At 42.2% G+C, this 22,148-nt stretch overlaps 1 protein-coding gene across 2 annotated transcripts in view; it reads left to right on the top strand.

The window, feature by feature from the left end:
* BLTP2 (bridge-like lipid transfer protein family member 2) overlaps positions 1 to 22,148 on the top strand; it is a 727,711-nt gene that overhangs the window by 212,200 nt on the left and 493,363 nt on the right. For both annotated transcript variants that reach the window (XM_069226186.1, XM_069226185.1), the window contains exons 7-9: positions 14,174 to 14,396; positions 15,230 to 15,344; positions 16,188 to 16,312. In XM_069226186.1, the coding sequence (XP_069082287.1) occupies positions 14,174 to 14,396; positions 15,230 to 15,344; positions 16,188 to 16,312 (463 nt within the window). The remainder of the gene's footprint in view (positions 1 to 14,173; positions 14,397 to 15,229; positions 15,345 to 16,187; positions 16,313 to 22,148) is intronic.

Below are 22,148 nucleotides of genomic sequence, written 5' to 3'. Positions count from 1 at the left end.
CGGTGAATGCAACAAAATGCATTTATCAAGATGCATTTACAACGCATATGCATTTACCACGCATGGTTTTATCATGCATGCCTTTACCATGAATATACCTTTACCACACATGCCTTTACAGCAGATTTCATTGTAAAGGCACGAATGGTAAAGGTAAATGCGTGGTAAAGGTTTAAAAGGTAAGTACAGGTAAGTATTAAGCGGGTTGAATATATATGGGCATTTTTTAGGTTTCAGGGTGGGTATGGGTTTTGGGGTGGTAAGGGGTGTTTAGGTTTTAGGGTGGGTGTGGGTTTTGGGGTGTTTAGGTTTTAGGGTGGGTACGTGTTTGGGGCTTTAAGTGCATTTTTAGGTTTTGGGGTGGTAAGGGGTGTTTAGGTTTTCGGGTGGGTATGGGTCTTGGGGTGGTAAGGTAATTTTTAGAGTTTAGGGTAGGTAGGGTTTTTGGGTGGAAAGGTGTTTGTGTGTGTGTGTATATATATATATATATATATATATATATATATATATATATATATATATATATGTTATTATACTTACCTCTAGTTTTTACCATACATATGCCTTTACCAACTATGCCTTTGCTATGAACTTTTTGTGGTAAAGACATTCGTGGTAAAAGCATATGTATTGTAAAAACATTTCGTGGTAAGTGCATGTGTGGTGATGAGCATGCATTGTACTTACCGCGTTGTAAAGGCATACGTTGTAAGTGCATGCGTTGTTCCATCATACAACCGTAATCAAGCATTGACGGTGAACCACCCATTGCATTTTCTAGCCAGTAATTTTGTTAAGTTTACTTTGTGATATTGCTCCCTTGAAAATATTTAATAACCGAGGGCAGCAACTTATTAAAACTCAATGGTAAATGAAATGCCAAAAAGATTTTAGTGCCTCCACTGTTTCATCACACCTGAAAGTATTAACTATTGTAGAGGAGAACATCGTTGATGGTTTTATTGATATAATATATTTATACCCAGTATTTTAATGATTAACATTTGTAAGTGTATGAGTAAAATATTTACGTTTTCATTAACCAAACACTAAAGATGATTTGATTACAATGATGTTAGACATGTTTTGTGTCTCATTTTTTTCTGAGATACATATTTAAATCTGTGCCTTTGCAGTGAAAATAAATGAAGCACAATAACACTATTTAGACTAACTGTACTAATAAATGCACATTTATTACCATAGTTAAAGTTCAAATACCAGTTTATTAGTACAGTACAGCAAACTTGACACCACCTCATTGTGATTTCAACTTATTGCACACATTTAACACACATTTGACAATCGGCCTAATAGAACGTCACTACCGCCAGTACGAACTGTTTCCAGCATCACGTCTAGTGACACTGAATTATCCAGCTGCTCTAGCATTACAAGTGAGGAAGCGAGCAACTCTAGACAGGAACAGGGTTTCCTCTCCCACAGTAAATCTACTTTTTTATTAGAGATGGAAAGGTTCCGCAGAGGACAGAGGCACAACAGAAACACACAGGCCACGCACACAAGAGAACCAGAAGGGGTAAGAGAAACAAGGGCGGAACTAACAAACAACAAGACCGGGGTTACCACAAGATCAACAACACGCAGCATGAAAAACTAGACGATTGTACCACTCACAATGATGACCTATGTGTCATCAACTTATCAAACGTGACCTTAGACGAACAACACCTAAGCGTCCTTAAGAAAGGCCTGGGTTTCGTTCCAATGGCATTTCCGGATTTTACGGAGATGCATATTGATCTCTTTCAATTCACACGGAAATGTAAACTAATGAAATATTTCGATCACAAATTCGTAATAAACGTAAGACAAACTGACAACATTACTACCTGCGACTTCTCCATTGGAGATATTAGGGACATACAGACCCTACTCTCCTTAGAAGACAATGACAGTAGCAGAAATGCACCCACCTGCGATGACATTTTAAGAGACCTTGGTCTCAGTAGTTCAACCACCTGCGCCAGTGGTCTTAGACCACGATCCAAATTTACACCTATCTTCTCATCAGACAATGCAATAGATGTGTTCCACAAATTGGTTACTAATGATCTTTACAAATTGGAGAATCTATACTCACTTGGCCATAAATCCCGGCCACGTAATTTAAGCTCAGAGGAGCTCAGGGCCCTACAGTCTCTGAATGATATGAAAGATAAGGTGGCAATATTGTCATCATGAACCGCAATGACTACGTTGGAGAAATAGATAGACAACTCCAAGACAAAATAGCCTACTGCAAACTTCTTACCAACCCCATTGGCAAAATCACCAGTGAGATAGAGACCACACTTAATTTTTGGATGAACAGAGGACTCCTTACTAATTCTGAATGCAAGTATCTCTTCAACCCAACACCCGTGTCTCCATGCATCTACATCCTTCCCAAAGTTCATAAACCAGCACCCTTCCCACCGAGCAGACCCATCATATCCGGCATCAACTCACCCACCGAAAAACTGTCAGAGTATATAGATCTTTTCTTACAACCCTTTGTAAGTAACCTGCCGTCATTCATTAAAGACACGACACACCTTCTCAGTCTCACTGCAGACTATGAATGGACAGATGGCCATTTTTTGGTTACACTAGATGTAACCTCTCTCTACACGTGCATACCTAAAAAGGAAGGTTTGGCTGCCATCCGATTTTTTTCTAGACAAAAGGGAAGCCATGTTTTTTTAACATTCCACTATGCTGATGGATCTTATCAATCTAGTCATGAACAACAACATTTTCTTGCATGAGGGATCCTGGTATAGACAACAGCAAGGGGTGGCAATGGGGGCTAAATTTTCACCCTCCTTTGCTAACCTTTACATGGGCCATTTCGAACATCACCTGTGGACAAACGGTCCACCAGAACTCACGCAGCATATCCTCTACAGGGAGTGCAGAATTATTAGGCAAGTTGTATTTTTGAGGATTAATTTTATTATTGAACAACAACCATGTTCTCAATGAACCCAAAAAACTCATTAATATCAAAGCTGAATATTTTTGGAAGTAGTTTTTAGTTTGTTTTTAGTTTTAGCTATGTTAGGGGGATATCTGTGTGTGCAGGTGACTATTACTGTGCATAATTATTAGGCAACTTAACAAAAAACAAATATATACCCATTTCAATTATTTATTATTGCGAGTGAAACCAATATAACATCTCAACATTCACAAATATACATTTCTGACATTCAAAAACAAATCAGTGACCTATATAGCCACCTTTCTTTGCAAGGACACTCAAAAGCCTGCCATCCATGGATTCTGTCAGTGTTTTGATATGTTCACCATCAACATTGTGTGCAGCAGCAACCACAGCCTCCCAGACACTGTTCAGAGAGGTGTACTGTTTTCCCTCCTTGTAAATCTCACATTTGATGATGGACCACAGGTTCTCAATGGGGTTCAGATCAGGTGAACAAGGAGGCCATGTCATTAGATTTCCTTCTTTTATACCCTTTCTTGCCAGCCACGCTGTGGAGTACTTGGACGCGTGTGATGGAGCATTGTCCTGCATGAAAATCATGTTTTTCTTGAAGGATGCAGACTTCTTCCTGTACCACTGCTTGAAGAAGGTGTCTACCAGGAACTGGGAGTAGGACTGGGAGTTGAGCTTGACTCCATCCTCAACCCGAAAAGGCCCCACAAGCTCATCTTTGATGATACCAGCCCAAACCAGTACTCCACCTTGCTGACGTCTGAGTCGGACTGGAGCTCTCTGCCCTTTACCAATCCAGCCACGGGCCCATCCATCTGGCCCATCAAGACTCCCTCTCATTTCATCAGTCCATAAAACCTTAGAAAATCAGTCTTGAGATATTTCTTGGCCCAGTCTTGACGTTTCAGCTTGTGTGTCTTGTTCAGTGGTGGTCGTCTTTCAGCCTTTCTTACCTTGGCCATGTCTCTGAGTATTGCACACCTTGTGCTTTTGGGCACTCCAGTGATGTTGCAGCTCTGAAATATGGCCAAACTGGTGGCAAGTGGCATCGTGGCAGCTGCACGCTTGACTTTTCTCAGTTCATGGGCAGTTATTTTGCGCCTTGGTTTTTCCACACGCTTCTTGCGACCCTGTTGACTATTTTGAATGAAACGCTTGATTGTTCGATGATCACGCTTCAGAAGCTTTGCAATTTTAAGAGTGCTGCATCCCTCTGCAAGATATCTCACTATTTTTGACTTTTCTGAGCCTGTCAAGTCCTTCTTTTGACCCATTTTGCCAAAGGAAAGGAAGTTGCCTAATAATTATGCACACCTGATATAGGGTGTTGATGTCATTAGACCACACCCCTTCTCATTACAGAGATGCACATCACCTAATATGCTTAATTGGTAGTAGGCTTTCGAGCCTATACAGCTTGGAGTAAGACAACATGCATAAAGAGGATGATGTGGTCAAAATACTCATTTGCCTAATAATTCTGCACTCCCTGTACTGGGGTCGGTACATTGATGATATCCTCCTTTTTTGGTCAGGTGATCGCTTGTCCCTAGATCGGTTTATCCAGCACCTTAATATCAATTCATACAATTTACATTTTACTTGTAACATTAGCTCTGTGAGTGTTGACTTCTTGGATGTGACACTATACACTGTTGACAACCACATCCGCTCTAGGCTATTCAGAAAGGCCACAGCCTCAAACTCCATTCTACACGCTAGGAGTGCCCACCCGCATTCCCAAATTAAAGCCATCCCATATGGGGAAGCGGTAAGGGTGAGACGCAACTGCCAGGAGGATCTGGAATTTTCTAGACAGTTAGATCTACTAGAATATCGTTTTCTGAACAAAGGCTATTCAAAGAAACTAATAAGCAATACACGGGAGAGAATCATGAAGATTAACAGGACTTCCTTATTTCAGAAGAAGAAGAAAAAAACACAGATACAGACGCACCATATAAAAGCACCAGCATTTATAACCACCTACACATGTGCTAGCTCAGAAGTCTTTAAGATTCTCAAGAAAAATTGGCACATTCTACTGTCTGATGAGAGTCTCAGGAAGGGTTTAAAGAACAGACCAGACATGATCCATCGCAGAGGCCGTACCAGGAGGGACAAATTATGCCACAGTTATTTACCAATTGTTACCAATGCCAGCTGGTTACCTTCCCCACCACCTGGGTTCTATAAATGCGGTCATTGTAATGTTTATGAATATGCTTTGGACAAAACTAAGAATTTCTGTCACAACACAAAAATAACGCACACTATAAAACATTTTATGAACTGTAACACCAAGTTCATTGTATATTGTATCATCTGTATATGCAAAAACAATTATGTTGGCAGCACAATTAGACCATTCAAAGAAAGGTTACAAGAACACGTCCGGGCAATTAAAAACAATAACAAGGACTATCCTTTTGCTGTGCACTATAACTCAGCACACCCTCTACATGAGAAACTAGACATACACACACATGGCATTGCCACCCTAGGTAACTGTCCAAGGGGGGGGCAACAAAACTCTTCTCCTGAGACAACTGGAGAGCAGATGGATAGTCAAAATGCGCTCTGTGGAAGCGGGGCTTAACTCTGATAAAGATCTCCATGTGTTTCTATAGACCATCACCTACACCTACACAACACGGGTACTGTCATTTGTTACTTGTTCAACATATCAGCGGCTGACAGAGGCTGGGCTGGGCCACCCCCCTAACATCTATCTCCCAAGAAGGCCATATTGTACTCAGTCCCTTTTGCTAGTTCCTACTCTGTCTCCCCAGTCAGCTGCTCCATTTAATCTGACACCTTATCATTTAACCCTGCACCTACACTAACACCAGATGGGCAAAAGGAAAGCAATAGAGGCAGGGGCCGGGGCAGTACTAAAAGCCAAGCGAAAAAGGCATAAGCATGCTGCTAGCAATTGCGTTATGGATAGAATCGACTCTCTCCTGGGCGAATGCAACGGAATACTAACTAGCCCCCAGGGAAACATTTCTATTGCAACTGGGGAGGGGCCCACTTCAACTAGCAGGAAGGAAGGTTCCATAAAAATCGCTGAGATTTTCATGAAACGTGGGCAACAAGTTACTGACACTACAGGGGCGGGTGAAAGTAGGAACGTTATCACCCATGCGGCCCCCTCCCTAGCAGAAGACCTACCACTTGCCATCAATGATTCCATCCAGCTCAGTAACCGCTTCAATCCCCTAACCAACCTCCCTGAATCACGCGACGACATCAACCCAGACACCCTGGCAGATGGGCCAGCAGCAACCAACACGCACTCTCCTCATGTAACCCCACAGCATATCGAATACATACAAGCTCTAAGGAAGGAAGTCACAGAACTCAAGCATATGGTTAACTCATTACTTGCAATAGTAAAACAGCTAACCCACGCAAATAACACGACCACCAGTAACCTTGCCCAAAATCCAATCCTATCAGGCATCACAACAAACTCGCCCAACTCCTCTGCTTCTAGCCACGCTGGCCCTCACCCTACCAAAGAAAAGACCATGAACTCCCACCAGTCTCCCCTCTTCCACAATTTAGGCATAGGAAATTCACTAGACATCTATCATAATACCCTCAAACCCATGAGCAACACCGCCTCAAAATACTCTACGCAACCTGCCACTGACCAGTCCCATTTAGGTAATATAGTTCTAATGGTTAACGTTCCCAAGTTAACCACATTGGCGCGCAAGGAAGGGGTAGACTCTATCAAAAAACAAGGCAATCCACTGGATTCGCCATGTTAGAGGCTGCCGATCCATAATACGTGAGGACCTAATTACCGTAGTACGACGGCCAGACCCGGGAACTCACTTTGATATCCTAAAACTGACACTCAAGAACAGGACCATGGCGAACAATCTGGTGGCCCTAGACGCAAGAACAAGCCCACCTGCACACTCACGCATCCAGTTTAAACAGCCCAGGTCACCCACGCTCCACGAGGAACGCCCGAGTTACCACCCGGCAGAAAACCTATCCCCTCTTGGTAAACATGATTGACTCACAGCCCCACCTAAAATCTATGCAGGCAAACCTTGCAACCTTCCAACATCCATCACCCCCAGATCCTCCTTTTACCCCACCACTGTCTGTCCATGTATTCACCCCCCTACCCATGATACCGCGACCATTTCCGGCTCACCGAGCAATCATGACAACGATGCTCCACCCATCTTGCAGGCACATTGCCCACCAAACCTAGAGCTGCTGTCTAGGCCCGCAAGCATCTCCTTGATCAGGACCAGGCCTGTTCCAACAGAGGAACATCACCAACCACCACAAACCTCACGGGCAAACATTGGCATCAACCCATCCCTGCTCCCCCAGCCACATCTGCCAAACCAACCCCTGACAGCCAACCTCAAAAACCCCGGGCATTTAGGTAGGACAACTCAGTCACAATCTGGGGTACGACTTGTCTCATGGAACGTGGCAGGTCTGAAATCTATTCTTCCCCTTCCATCCTTCTCCTCATTTATTGACGAACATGACATATGTCTCCTACAGGAAACATGGTCACTCGACCCACTCTTCCGAACAGGCTACTCAAATTTCCACATCCCCGCTGTGGCCAGCACGAGAGGCAGGCCCTCAGGGGGTCTGACCATCTGGATCAAAACATCACTTAGCTGCCATATATCACAGCTACCTACCGCCTCTCCCGACCTGTTAGGCCTTCGTCTATCCTTTGGGCCTGACTCTGTGGTGAACATCTTTAATATCTACGCTCGAGGGGTCAGGGGGGGTCAAGTCTCCAAAACCCTCTGCGCCCTCGTAGCCCTCTTACAAAATTATCCCCGCCATCATAAAACCATTGTGGCTGGGGACTTCAACGTCACATTCGAACCCCTTGACTGGGACGATCTCAGGTCCACCCGCGAGGAAGATCAAGTCTGGTCTATCCCCGCCCTGTCCATTGCACCCATCAAAAGGTGGACGTCGGTTGCGATTCAGGTAAAATCATTGACCATGGAGTTTGGACTCAGGGCGCTAAATGGCAGAACTAATTCAGACACCAACGGTAGTCACACATACAACAAAACGAACCACACCAGCAGAATCGATTATTGCCTATTCGATATAAGATTATGGCCTCTAGTCATCGATATGACAATCATCGAAAGGACCGAAAGTGATCACAACCCTCTTTCTGTCCACACATTAGCCCTAGGTAACCTCCCAGCCACGTCTAACCCCGCAGCAGTAGCACCCGAGGGTATTAACCTGGCCAACAACAAAAGACACCTAAAATGGGTCAATATTGTGGCCCGGCCCTCACTCATCAATGCTGCCAACAACACCCTAAAATCCACACTAAGGGACCTAGAGGCAGGTTCTGCAACACCCCACCAGGAAATTAGCTCAATCCACACCTCCTGCTTTAGGGATATCGCAACCCACTTCTCAGCACCCCCAGCCCACGACGACAAACGACCCAAAGCCAGGCACCGCTGGTTCAACAAAACGTGCCGGTCCCTAAACAAGCGCCTAGTTCAAGCCATTAAATCCAAGGCCCCCATCGCCATCCGCGTAGCTAGGAAGTCCTATAAATCTGCAATATGCATAGCCAAGCGTGATCAAGATAGCAAATGGTGGACATCACTCAGCGACGCTGTGCGCGAGAGAAATTATAGTCTGTTCTGGTCCCTGGCAGCGCGAGGCCCAGAAACCAGTGGTTTGGACATCACAACCAATATTGCCCCAAGAGACTGGATAGCCCACTTTAGTAGTCTGTACTCCCCTGATCATGATAGCCCCACCTCTGTTTGTACGGGCCCCCTCCTATTTCACTCGTTAGCACCAACCACCGCAGCACCCCTGTTGTTCTCCCAAAGTGATATAACTTACTCTCTAAGCACTCTAAAACGCGGCAGGGCCCCTGGTTCAGACTGCGTCCCAGCAGACCTATTCTCAACAGACCTAGCATCCTGGTCAAGATATCTCACCATTCTAGCTAACGCAATAGCATCTGGGGCGCCAATTCCCGACTCTTGGAAAGCGGCCATTGTTATTCCAATCTTTAAAAAGGGCGACAGATCTCTTCCCTGTAACTATAGACCCATTAGTCTAATTGACTGTGTCCAAAAAGTCTTCTGCCTCTGCCTCCTAGGGAAGATAGAAGAATGGATAATTGACCACGATATCCTTAGCCCCCTCCAAGCCGGTTTCCGAAAGAAGATTTCCACCACTGATCAAGCCCTCAGATTCCTATTATTATATTGGAAAACAGTGTTCATCGGTAAAGGCAGCCTTTATGTAGCTTTCGTGGATCTCAAATCTGCTTTTGACCTAGTACCTCGCAACAAACTGTGGGTCACTCTCTCTCGGATGGGAATCCCGGAACACATCCTTGCCATTTTGATACGACTCCACGAGGACAACTACGCACAAGTCAGGTGGGGCAACAAGGGCCAACTAACCGATAGAATCCACGTCTCTAGGGGTGTGCGGCAAGGTTGCGTACTTGCCCCGACCCTCTTTTCCCTGTACATCAACAAAATTGTCCCCTCCCTCCTCAGACTGCAGGCTGACGCACCTTCACTTGGCACACAAAAAATCCCAGTCTTACTCTTTGCCGATGACACTCTCTTGATATCTAAGACCCCTAGTGGTCTAAGGAAACTCCTTGCGTGCTTCGAGCATTTCTGTTCATCCCAGGGACTCGAAATCAACGCAACGAAAACCAAACTAATGACCCTTAATCCCCACAGATCTTTCAAAGGGAAATTTACTCTAGAGGGCTCCTCACTCGAGAAGGTGGGCATTTTCAGCTACCTGGGCATAACACTCACTGACAACATGTCCTGGAAGCCACACATAGGAAAACAAGCCCTTAAATTAAGACAAACAACTGGGGCTCTACTAAAAAACTTCCACCTCTCACACACAAAACCAATTCGCCCAGCATTACAATTATACGAAGCCCAGGCAGTTTCCTCAGCGCTCTACGGGGCTGAACTTTGGGGTTATACCAAGACCTAACCACCGCTGAAAACAACTTCTTAAGAAACCTTGTGTCCCTTCCGCTAAGCACCCCACTGTTCCCTCTTTTCAAGGACCTCGGCATCAAACGCATTGGTCACAAAGCCCGCCTGCGACCTCTGCTGTACTGGCGGCGTCTCTGGACCACTCCGGAACTTGTCATCTTCACCGAAGCTCTACAGGTCATCCTAAAAGCCGACCACCTGCACAGAATCCCCTGGCTACGATCCATCAAGGATTTACTCCACTCTATCGGGCTCGATGATCTCTGGAACTCACCAGCCACGTCAGTCTTTCCCTCGAAAAGCGAACTAAAGAAACTTTACTGGCAAAGGGCCAACAACGAAGACACTCGGGCTGCACTCCACACTACATTATCTTGTGACTTTGCCAACCTAAAAGAGTCATGCAAGTACGAAACTTTTTGGGACCTAATCACGGCCCCAAGGGAAAGGAAACTGTACTTCCAGCTCCGCATTGGAACACTCCCATTAAGACTTTTCACCAGCAGCTGGTCACACAACGAATCCACCGCATGCCCTGCTTGCAAAGCCCCCGTGGAGAATCTCCCTCACCTCCTTTTTGCATGCCCCGCGTATACTGCCCCCCGTAGGAAATGGCTGGCCCCGGCATGCAGACTACTGGGAGCACGCTGCTCTGCGCTAGCTCTGCGAATCCTTAGATCAGACACCAGGCCAACGCTAGTGATCGCTATCGCCAAATTCCTCGGAGCTAGTTGGCTTATTAGAGGGAAAACTCTCCTGGACAAAGACTCAATATAAGACTGTCCCAACATCCTGCAGAGTGCATTTCACTTCATTTAATTTTTTCTAATTTCATTCCATTTTATTCTATCTCATTTTTATTCCATTTTAATTTTTATTTATATTTCATTCCCTTTTATCACCATATTTACCTGCAATTTTATTTTATCATGTGCATTTATTTGTATTTATTACTGCTCGCGCTTTTTTGGCTCTTGTAGCCGCAATAAAGCTTCTTTGAATTGAATTGAATTGATTTATCTGTAATATCCATATGAGAGACTTAATCAATGACATAGATTTTCAACTTGAAATAAGGAGCACTTTCTGTTATGTTATTACAATCATATCTGAGATGTGATTTGTGACTGTATTACATAATCTACATGAACTGTAAGTTTCCATGAACTCTGCTTGTCACGATATGCCTGCTTATTTGCCTTGGCTCAATAGCATATTCTTACGTATTGGCTCTGTGGTTGCTGATTTGTTCATTCACATTTTCTGATATTACTCATGAGATTTTATTGTTTATAATTCTATATCCTCTGTAGTCCTTTTCACTGTTTAATTATTTAATTTTTATACTATATATCTTTTATTCCTAAAACATATTTTTCTTCTAAGTTCGAAACTGTAATATTAGATATGCTCATTACTTTTGTCTTCTGGGTACATACATCCCTGCTCCTAGCATGATGTTTATTGTTTTTCACTTAACACATCAAAGTAGACTACTGCCTTTGATGCATGCTTGCACGTGGTGCGGGTAACTTGCTATATCTCTTTCTAACATAGTTACCATCCACTAATCTATCAGAAATTTTCCCTGTGTTTCAACATGAACACGTGATTTTTTAATCATTTACATTACTCGGACTTCCCCTTGCTCCGTCCAAACATGGCGGCTCAATTTTGGCCCGTATAGTCCCATTTCTATTCACACGCCCAGTCTCGGTTTCCACTATAAACATCCGGTTCCTTGGCTGGCGAACGTCTCTGGGACGACGCCATACACACACGGCTTACACACATCATGGACACCTTGAAGGTAAGAATTGCCTGCTTAGTTCGTTTCCGTCTAATCCGCTTACGAGTTCAACTGGTTTTCACTTCCCCTCCTCCCTAGGGCTCACGTCCCTTAAATTTATGATTTTAGTTTTTCTCCCATTTTTGTTCAACCACCTTGTCTCCGCTCCTAAGGGCGTTCGGACGCTTTGGGAGCCCGCCGCTCGATCGCACTCTGTTTTATTTTCAACAGAGCGCTCCTAAAGGAGATTTCCTTAGTCCTATTCTCATCCCCAATGACATGCAGGTCTTATATTTGTCCCTGTGACCGTTTACCAATATCAATTCTGCACCCCGCCCGATACATTTTCATGTATATTTTTCATTTATTTTTTCTTATAATTTTGTAGTCCACCATGATATAAATTATTGTCAAGTCTTTTTCTCCTCCAAACCCGTGGAAAAGGCTAAAGGGTTCTTTAGAAGTTCTCTAGTCCCCAGATCGCACGTCCACATCGAATATTTTCAATTACATTACTTTTTGTTCGCTATTAATGGGCAGCGGGACGCCAGCAGTTTCCGCCACTCGATCACACCCCCCTTCTCCCTTTTATATTCTACAGACTGTTCGCGATAAGACTTTTTCCAGTTCTATTTCGCCCCTAACGACGTGTGAACACCAAATTTTTGGATTTGTGACCTTATACGATATTGCACTTCGTCTGGCATTTTTCTAGCTCACCGCATTTATATTTTTTCCTCCTTGTTTTCAGACTTACCATGGTCTCGGGCATTGAACTACATTTATATTACAACTTGTACACTATGCTGTACGGTTCAGATTTCTTGGAATTGTATCAAGATTAACCATTTAGTTCGTATACTACAAGGTATGCACTTATATTTTTCCCGCCTAAACATACCATTTCTAGTTGTACATTCTTTATTTTTCTTATATCCACTTTACCGCACTGGTGAAGATCATTAATCATTTGGTACACCACAGATAATAGTGTCTTTTGCAGTCACTAAATGTTTTTTTGCATGGTTTTTCTGTGTCCTGCCACTCTTATCCTTCGCACAAGAGCACTAGTATGCTCTTTCCCGTCCTGCCACCCACTGCTATATTACTAGTCTATCAACACATTGGCTGATGTAGGCATCGTCCTCATTTTTACTCTCAAAATTTTTTGTACACACTATCCTAGGACACTGGGCTTCTCGCTTCTATCCATTACTTCCAATGTTGTTTCACGTCTCCAAAGCAAAAATCCACTCTGATTTCTATGTATTATTAAGCTCTGTGACTGATACATCCTATTTGTATATACTTATAGCCTTTGAAAAGTCAAGGATGACGAAACACGTGTCGGCTGTTTTTTCACAAACATGAAAATTGTACAGTGCTTCCATACTACGTATCCAGTGCATTTCATGATATCAGAGGATTTCCACCCTGATTTAACACCAATGAATAAAATTTTCTCACCTTGATCCTGGGATGTGCCGTGGTGTTTTCTTCTCTCACACATTTAACCCCTTCAATTCTTGTTTTTTGGTTGGGTGGGGGCATTGAAAAGACTAAGCAGTTATTGCTGTCTAGACCTTTAATCCGAGGATAGTCTGCAAAACCAGGTTCCTCAAAAAGACACACAGGTAGAGAAGGACCACTCTTCCAAAGGTTCCTTTTCGAATTGGACACATCATAGTCATCCTACTTCACCAGTTCAGTCTTATCACTTAGTTTCATTTTGAGAAGATGGATCTGTCTGAACAAATACTGTGCAGTAAGTAATCCTATAATCATGCAGCACACCACAAGGCCATACAAACGTCTGAATGCCCTAGACAAATGTTGCTAACATAAGGATTCGCACAGCAATTGAAAGCTTATAAATACATGCATTTCATAGCTGCCGTTGTGATAGTGGGTCAATTGTTTGCATCAAGCGTGAATATTCACACACTAGGGATAAAGACTATAACTCCTTATCTTTGTAGGTGGCCAACGGAAACATTGCAGTACAGCTGTCTTTGTAGAAGGAGTGGGGTGATTTTTAGACACGTTTCTGGACCCACCTCCTATGATGCCCCTGAGACCGACCTTTCTCATCCAAGGCAGGCCATAGACTCTCTCAAACAGCTGGGTCTGTGCTGTGATTGATGAGCTGGAATTCTTTTTCTCCACACCCTGGGGTGTTGAGCTTGAAGCATTTGCAACACTAGAAGGGCTAATCTGTGTCCATTTTGATGTCTTGGCTTCTGCCTAACCTAGGCACAACCTAGTTCCTTTCAAAGTTCTTAAACGACTTCCACTTCAATAACTTTTGTCCTTTGTAGGCTTCAATGCCTTGTTAATGCCCCTTTCTCTCTCTTGATGCCCCTTAAAGTCTCTGATTATGTTGATCCTTTTTCTCCACAGGATGACTCGTGCCTTGCTGAGCTTTCTCTTTCTCTGTCTATGGAGTGCCGACTGAGTGCAGGACAGTTGAGGGGCATCAAATTTGAAGTGCACAATTTCCAAGCCGAGCTTCATGAGGGTCTTTTTCACAGTAAGCTGATCCACAGATGGTTCTCCAATGCAGGACCCAGAACTGGCCAGGAGCAACAGAACACAAAAGAGCAACTGGGGCTCTCAGAAACAGGTCAGAACTTTGGATGCTGTTGTCCTCTTCCCCTGGGTACAGACTGACCCCTCAGGGGGTGTGCCATTATTAAACATCATGATGAACACAATGATTCAAAACTGAACTGTATCACAATCTTGCTTGTTCTAAGTAGCACATAGACGAACACGAAACAATACAGTGGCTTCCATGTAGTTTGAGAAGATGGACTATTTATTTAAAGGGTCTTTGGGCTGCTATTTGTAGTGGTAGTAGTAGGAATAGTAGTACTGGTGTTATGGTTAATGGTAGTTCTACCAGCACAAGTAGTACTGTCTGTAGTATTTGTGACATTAGTAGTACCAATAGCATTTGTAGCAGCAGCACTAGCCACATGCATTAGAGCAATTAGTAGTAAGATCACCTGTAGTTAAGCTAGCATTAGTAGAAATGGGGAAGTATTTTTTTTCAAACCATGAATGACTTTAGTATTTAGACATAAGCCTTGAGAATGTAAATGCACATTTTGTAATGCAGAATAGTCAGTCACTGGTTTGAAATGTAGCTGTTGATCATTCTGCATTGTTTTATTGTGTTATTTTGAATGCTTTGCACTTAATGGAAACCACTGCAGACAGCCCCATTCTTATTTTTAGTTTTGTTATAGGAATTTGGTATAAACCCGCTGTGTGGGAACTATTTTGTATGGAGAACCTCAAGAGCTGTGCTCTGCTGGGACAGATCAATTGGAAGAGAAGCTTGAAGGGATGCCCTTTTTTAAGTTATGATGATTTAAAAATCCCTAGATAATACTGGAGTTTTATGTGCCACTTTCTAAGATGTTTCTTAATGATATTACACTTTTGTTTCAGAGTCATTTATAGCTACACAGAACCATCCCCAAGGACTCCTGCAGCGCATTCCTCAGAAGCTGGAGCTGGTTTTTGAGAACACGAACATTGTCTTATCAATGAACAGCCAGCAAAGGTTATTACTTCACTAAATTAGGCGCATGGGTATAGGAGTGGGGAAGCCGTGGCTGCATTTCCTGCCAGAATTTCTTGTGTATCTGCTTCTGATCTTTGCACTGCATCTGTTGACACTACTCTTCTCAAAGTCTGTGCTCTGCATCTCTTTATGCTGTTGGAACCACATCTCTTCACCGTAGTCTCTATGCTGTGTCTCTTGATGATGGTCTGTTCAACCCCTTCATAACACATCACTCCCTTTGGTTTACGGTTGTTACATTACCTCTCAAGACCCCGGTCAGCCCATCACCTCTTATGATCCTGGTCTGTACATCACACTTAGTTATTATGTTCAGGGAATTGATTATTGGGATAGCTGTCAATGCTTCAACTCTCGAATCCTTAGTGTATGTGCTGCCTCTTGTGTCATATGCTGGTGCTCTGCGTCTCCCTTCCCATGTTGAAGTGTCTCCTCTTACTTCCCAGTGTCCAGATAGTATGCCCCTTTCTCTACCCAAATCAGTGCCTACGTATGTTGATTATAGTGGGTTTGTGTCTCTAGTGTCCCTGATGGGAGCCCCACCTTTCTTGATTCTAGTTATGGTGCTGCCTTTTGGGACCTTGTGCATCACATGCTGCCTTGTGCCTAGCTTTTTCCGCAGCAGAAAGCAAGGAAGGAGCCATTTGGAAAGCTGATGAGTCATTGGTCTATGTACATGATATTGTTTTGGGAAATGAGCTTTAGCAAAGCCATCCTCCTCGCTCCCAACCATATGATATTAGCTTAATTTTTTTTAAATTATTTTCCTACCCCGTCTGTTAATACTATTTTCATGCCTCTCCCCTATACTTTTCTCCTCAGGCATCTGAATTGGACGATGAAACTTTTGCGTCTTCTGCATGTTGGCGAAGAAGAGCAGCTACCTCTGCGCAATTTTACCAGCTCTTCAGACCTGCCCCAGATGACCTTAGAGCTCCTTTTAGAAGGTTGTAGGAGTGTACTTTCTGGAAAGGTGTTTGCTCTGTTGATAGTTATGTGGGACACGAGTGTAAGCAATTGTTGATTTGTTGGCTGAGAGATAGCCGGAAATGTGGGAAAACAGGTGGACATGTGGGATGGCAAGTGGGCTTGGTGTGTGGGAAGTGACTGAGTTGCGGGGGGGAAATGTAAGCTAGTAAGAAATGTTCGAGGAGATGTTTAGTTGGAGTTTGGTATTGAGAAGTGACGTGCCTCCCTAGTGTTGTTTATTTACAATATTAAACAAGAGAACAAAGGAAGTTATTCAATTGTCCCACAAGAAATTTCTTTATCAAACATATTAATATAGCAAAGTACAACAACATTAAAGCAAATTAGAAATAAGCAATCAATACATCAAATGAGAAAAAACACAAAATCACATGCCATATGATTACCATTTTATATTCAGGGAGTAAATGGAAACAATTAGGATAGTCACCAGTGAGAAAGTGCAAACAATAGTGGCAAAGTGGAAAATACATTTTACAAAAATATTCAACTAGAAACACCATTCCAAAAATGTAAGGCAAAAAAAGTACACAGACATGTTTCTATGGATTCTTTGTCTAGTGTTGCTAAGTACACAACAGGGGTAGCTAGAAACATAATGACCATAGTGGGCACTAGTTTACTCCACACAGTTCCAAATAATGCCACGCTGGTCTGATTTCAAGTAGCATCTACTCCTAGGTTGTAATCTTGATGCATTTCAACTGCACAAGCTTTTGGGGTCTCCTCAGGACAAGGATCTAATGGGACTGTTTTGGTGGAAAGCAAGATACAAATCTCTGTGAAGAAATTTTAGTTTAAGTCCCACTTAATACAAAAAATGAAAGAAATCCATCTACGGCAAACCTTGCACACAAAAGGGGAAAATCCCTTAAGAAAACTCAGGGAAACCATTCTAGAATCTGAAGAATTCTGTTGTGAAAAAAGGAATACAGAGAAAATGTACTCAGAAACTGAGAAAGCACCAAACTCAAACATGTAAAGAAAATCTATTGAATCTAGGGACATTAATGTTACCTGCTTTGTTTTCAGATTGGAATTTCTGGGGAGAGTCATCATGGTGCACAAACATCTTAAAGCCTTGGTAGCTTTCTTGACTACCGCTACAGCAAGATGTGCGGAATTCATTTGGGGGCTTCCCGAAACAGGTACACCGCATGCGACACGCCTGTTTCGGGTACCGCTCAATACACTTTTGGAAACCAGGCAGTTGTGTATCTGCCTTTTTTTTCCAGAGTCATGTGGAGCATTGTATGATGAACACATTGATGTCACACAATCAGAAAGGTTTGATGGCGTATGTTGCCTCAGTTCGTTCTGTGTTTTTATGAGGAAGATGAATGGAAAGCATTTTATTTTTACATTGGGACATATTGAAACTTTACTGTAGAAAACTTGAAAACAGTGTTTACAGAAGTGGTTCAAAATCTGATTCTTATCACAGGAGTTGACATTGTGCCTGATTTTGTGGGTGGAGTACCGCAACATCACACATTGTCAGTGACTGGTGGACAGGGGTGTGGAATTTAACAAAATATCTATTTGTCCATCGGACAGGTTGCTTCATAAATCTACTTGTCCTGTGAAAAAATCTACTTGTCCCTTTAGTACCATGTAGTTCAGTGACAAATTATGGCAGCAATCTCATTATGTAGGAGCCCTGATAATAGCCTCTGATTATGTCAGGGCTAATACTGTAGTAGGGCGTGATACTAGCAATTTCAAGCCTTACTATAGCAATTTATTTATCTTGCCACCTTTACACAGATTTACATACTAGGGCTGGAGGAAGCAGTAAACAATAGTTCCAAGGCTGGAATGCCTTTGAATCAGTGCAAACCTCCTAACTTGCATGTTTTAATGATTTTTAACAGCTCGTCTCTAATCTTCCCCCTACTGAGAGAGGTTGGAAATGTATTCCTGGCAAGGGTAGAAGAAGTTGTTCCAGGGTCAGGAAAAAAGTGGTTGGATAGAAAAGTGAATTTGTAAAAGCTCATAAGATTTTCGCATGAGCAATCCTACACATGCATATTTGTTTGTGCCAAAATACAGTTCAAATTATTTTCTAGGAGTAGAATTTCCTGGTCTACTTCTGTAAATTCTGGCACATCATGAAAGCCACTAATGCAAAGACATACACCATTGGTGCACTTTTGTGACTTTCTTTAAGAATTGGGACCCTCATTATGTCTGGCTTTAACCAAGACATGTTGTTTTTATTAAAATTCTATTTCACTCTATCCATACATTACCTGGCTTTACAGTGAGTGATAGCTTTCTGCTCTTCCACAAGGAGCATGTTGGTACGCCAAGTAGTTTTGTTCTGTACCACAAAGCACTGTGGCAATGTGTGCTTTCGTAGACCAATTTTTTGTGCTTTTTGCCAATGTTTGTTACAATGGCCAGGGCCTGGCAGCTCCCACAACAATAAAGTGTTAGAAATGCCATGTCAAAACAAGACAAGCATTGACAAAACCTAAAGACTGACCGCCAATGTCTGATTGGTTGGCTTTGCCAGAGCTTTTTTTTATTTTCATGCTTCCCATAATTTTGTTGAAAACAGTTACAATGATTTTTAATTATAAATATTTTGGGAAAATACTAGCTTGCATTAACATATTTTACTAAATGATGTGTCAAAGAAATGGTACCTAAAATCTCACAGTAATTTAGCAAAACCTTCTTTTCCTACTTGCTTATTTTCCGAACATTTTTTTTCAAAAGCAAGGAATCATCAATCTTGCTTAAAAACTACTGCAAACATTTGCATCTAATAAGAGAGCATTCTGGGAGCATTATAGATAACCTCATTTTGTTAAACTTTCAAACGTGTATGCGTTTTTTTTTTTTTTTTTACTGCAACCACTGTCAGTAGTGCAGTGTGTGACCTCACAACGTCGAAAAAGAGTGTGCACTATAATAATAAAGGCTTTGCATTAATGAGCCATAAATATTAGTTCGAACAGCATAAACCTGTGAACACAAATGTTACCTCAACTGCAGACAGTTTTTTTTCCTTGTAAACTGGCAGCCAAAGGTTTTGTGCTGCCGCTGGTTGAGCCTACTTATCCCAAGGACAAAGTAAACATAAAACTTGTTGTCCTTGACCCCAAACAATATATCCTGTGCATCGGGCCATAGGAATTCGACACATCCTGTGTGGAGCTTGGAGTCCCTGGTGTGGCCATGTGCACTGAGGGCAGATTGAAGGAAGGATAATTTCAACTGTAAATTTGATATGTATTAAAAATTGCAAATGGTAAACTACTTGAAGACTTCCTTAATGAAGGTGATGTTGGTAGCTGTTCACAGAGTTCAATTTATAAAGTATACAACTAGCAATCTTATGTGTAGCATGAGGGAGTGGACGACATGAAAATTCAAACGATAAAAATGTTAAAAAATCTAAGTTGATAAATGGGTCTGGGGTTGGCCACGAAAGGATTAATGTACAGTCAGTGGTAATAAGTGGAGTGTGTAGTGTGAAAGTTAAATACCACACACATTGAGCAGTCCAAATAAGTGTTTATTTTCAGAAGGACCCCACACATGAAAGACACGATCCTCTGAAGATTCAACTGCCACACACACCGGACTCCAGGGAAACTCCAGAATCATCAGGTACATTCCAAAGTAGAACATCACATTACATCACGGCTCAGCATATGATAATCAAACATCCACGTATCAAAATATCACATTAGACCCTTTCCCCCCCGAACAAATAAAAACATGTAATGATATACATATTTTTTACACAAATAAATGAGCACATGAGATATAAATTCAAACACAAGACGTAACAAAGTCTGCAAACTTGTTTGGCAATTGTACGATTTCTGCAAGTTTTTCTACCTACTGAGTCACAGTCAAGATCTTGATTAATACTCTCAGCTGAACTTGCAGTGCCTTAATTTACCTCGGAGTTCATGCCTAGCATTAAGTGAATCTGCCAAATACATTGAACTGGGTGTGGAAAAATCTTTTGAAGAGTTCACTTGTGTCACATAAATTGAAACCTCTGAAGTAGTTCCGACTTCAACATTGATTTCCAAAGCAGACCAGGCCTTGTCCAACCCACTGCAGTCATGAGTGTGCTTAATTATATCTGCCTGGCAATCAGAAATGGGGATAATTTTAATCTTACTCCACCTTTTTCCAGACAAAAGAACAGAAGTTTTGGTAACTCTGACGTTTACAGGTTGCAAGAACTTGGATTCACCTTTCATAGTTCTCGTGGGGTTCTTGACAATAAACCAGTTACCCACATCAAAATCCAAATCCTTACCATTTCTCCTGTTGCCAAAATACACTTTTCTCTTCTTTTGCTTGCCATCGACTACTTATCTTATCTTTTCTTTATGCATAGCTAAATTGCCAGTATTCTGTGAATTACCTGACCTCAACCAGTCCGGAAGAAGAACAGTATTAAAATCCCCGCCCTTCAACAATTTATGAGGATTTTCTTCTGTAGTATTGTGCTGTGATGTCAAGTAAGACCAACCTTTCTCTCTCAAATACTTAATATTCAATCCAGCCGTTTATCCTGTTTGAATCTCCTCTTTTTATAAATAGTTTGCTCTCTCAAGCAGACTGTTTGAATCTGGACTGTACAATGCCACCTGAAATGCTTCATGTGTGGTGAAGCCAAAAGAATTCTGCAGCTCATGTGAGCCAAAATGAGTTCCATTTCCTGTCACAATGTATCTTGGTAAGCCCTCCAACATAAAAACATCCTCCAAAAATGTCAAAGCTTTCTTAGTAGTAGCTGAATCAATAAATAAAAAGTAAATCCATTTTGAATAGTGCTCTATTAATGCTACCAGAAACCTCATCTCTGTGGAAAGCAAATTGAATGGGCCTGAAAATCTAAAAGTACTCTTTCTCCCATGTCTTCTCAGGTAGAGGTGCAGTACATAACTGTATCTCTTGAATTTTTCATAGTTTTTCCGAAATTAAACACTCTGGACACGAATATACCTGTTGCGTACTTCAGCATCCATACCTGGACACCAATAAAATTTACACCATTTTTTACAAGTAGAGCCCCTTCCAAATGTCCAGCATGAGATAATCTCATGAGTCTTGTCTGTAAGGTAACTGGTGGAATAAATGAAGTTTGTCTTAACAAAATGCAAGTCTTACAAGTAAACTTGGAAACTACCTGTGCATGCATTTTGAGGTCATTTGTTGCGTGGCCACGTATTTCTGACAAAGTCATCACTTGTTTTAGAACCTCATCTAATTCAGATGCGTTAATCCAATCAGCATCTAAAATCACATTCTTGCAGCCACTTACTGCATCAGTCGGTGTCACCACACACTCCTTTTTCCTCTCCTTCTCTTTCATCATTACCATTTCCTCTGAACGGCATCATGGACAGATGATCAGCTCTAAAATTTCTTTTAACTTGCACATACTTGATGGATATGTTATATTCTTGAATGTTAGAGTAACCTTACCAAACGAGCCAAGGCTTTACCATGTCCATTGCCATCTATCAAGTACACCAGTGTATACATCAAAACACGTGCCCCAGATATAAGTTTTAAACTCTGTACCGCTCACACGCAAGCTAAAACCTCGGTCTCTATTGTGCTTTAATGTGACTTTGTCTCTGCAGGTTTTTTGAAGTAATTTGTCCCAATACAACCTCTAAACCACACAAGCTGGCATCAGCGCTAATTACACCTGTGTTACCAGACACAAACAGTTGCAAAGCTGGTGTTTTGTTTACTTCTTTGAAAGCATTATTCAGAGAGATTGACCATCCAAATCTTGTCCTCTTTTTC

This window comes from Pleurodeles waltl, chromosome 3_1, assembly GCF_031143425.1.
Source record: "Pleurodeles waltl isolate 20211129_DDA chromosome 3_1, aPleWal1.hap1.20221129, whole genome shotgun sequence".
Lineage (NCBI taxonomy): Eukaryota > Metazoa > Chordata > Amphibia > Caudata > Salamandridae > Pleurodeles > Pleurodeles waltl.
The sequence above is the reverse complement of the archived record's forward strand: the minus strand, read 5'-3'. Positions and strand labels throughout refer to the sequence as shown.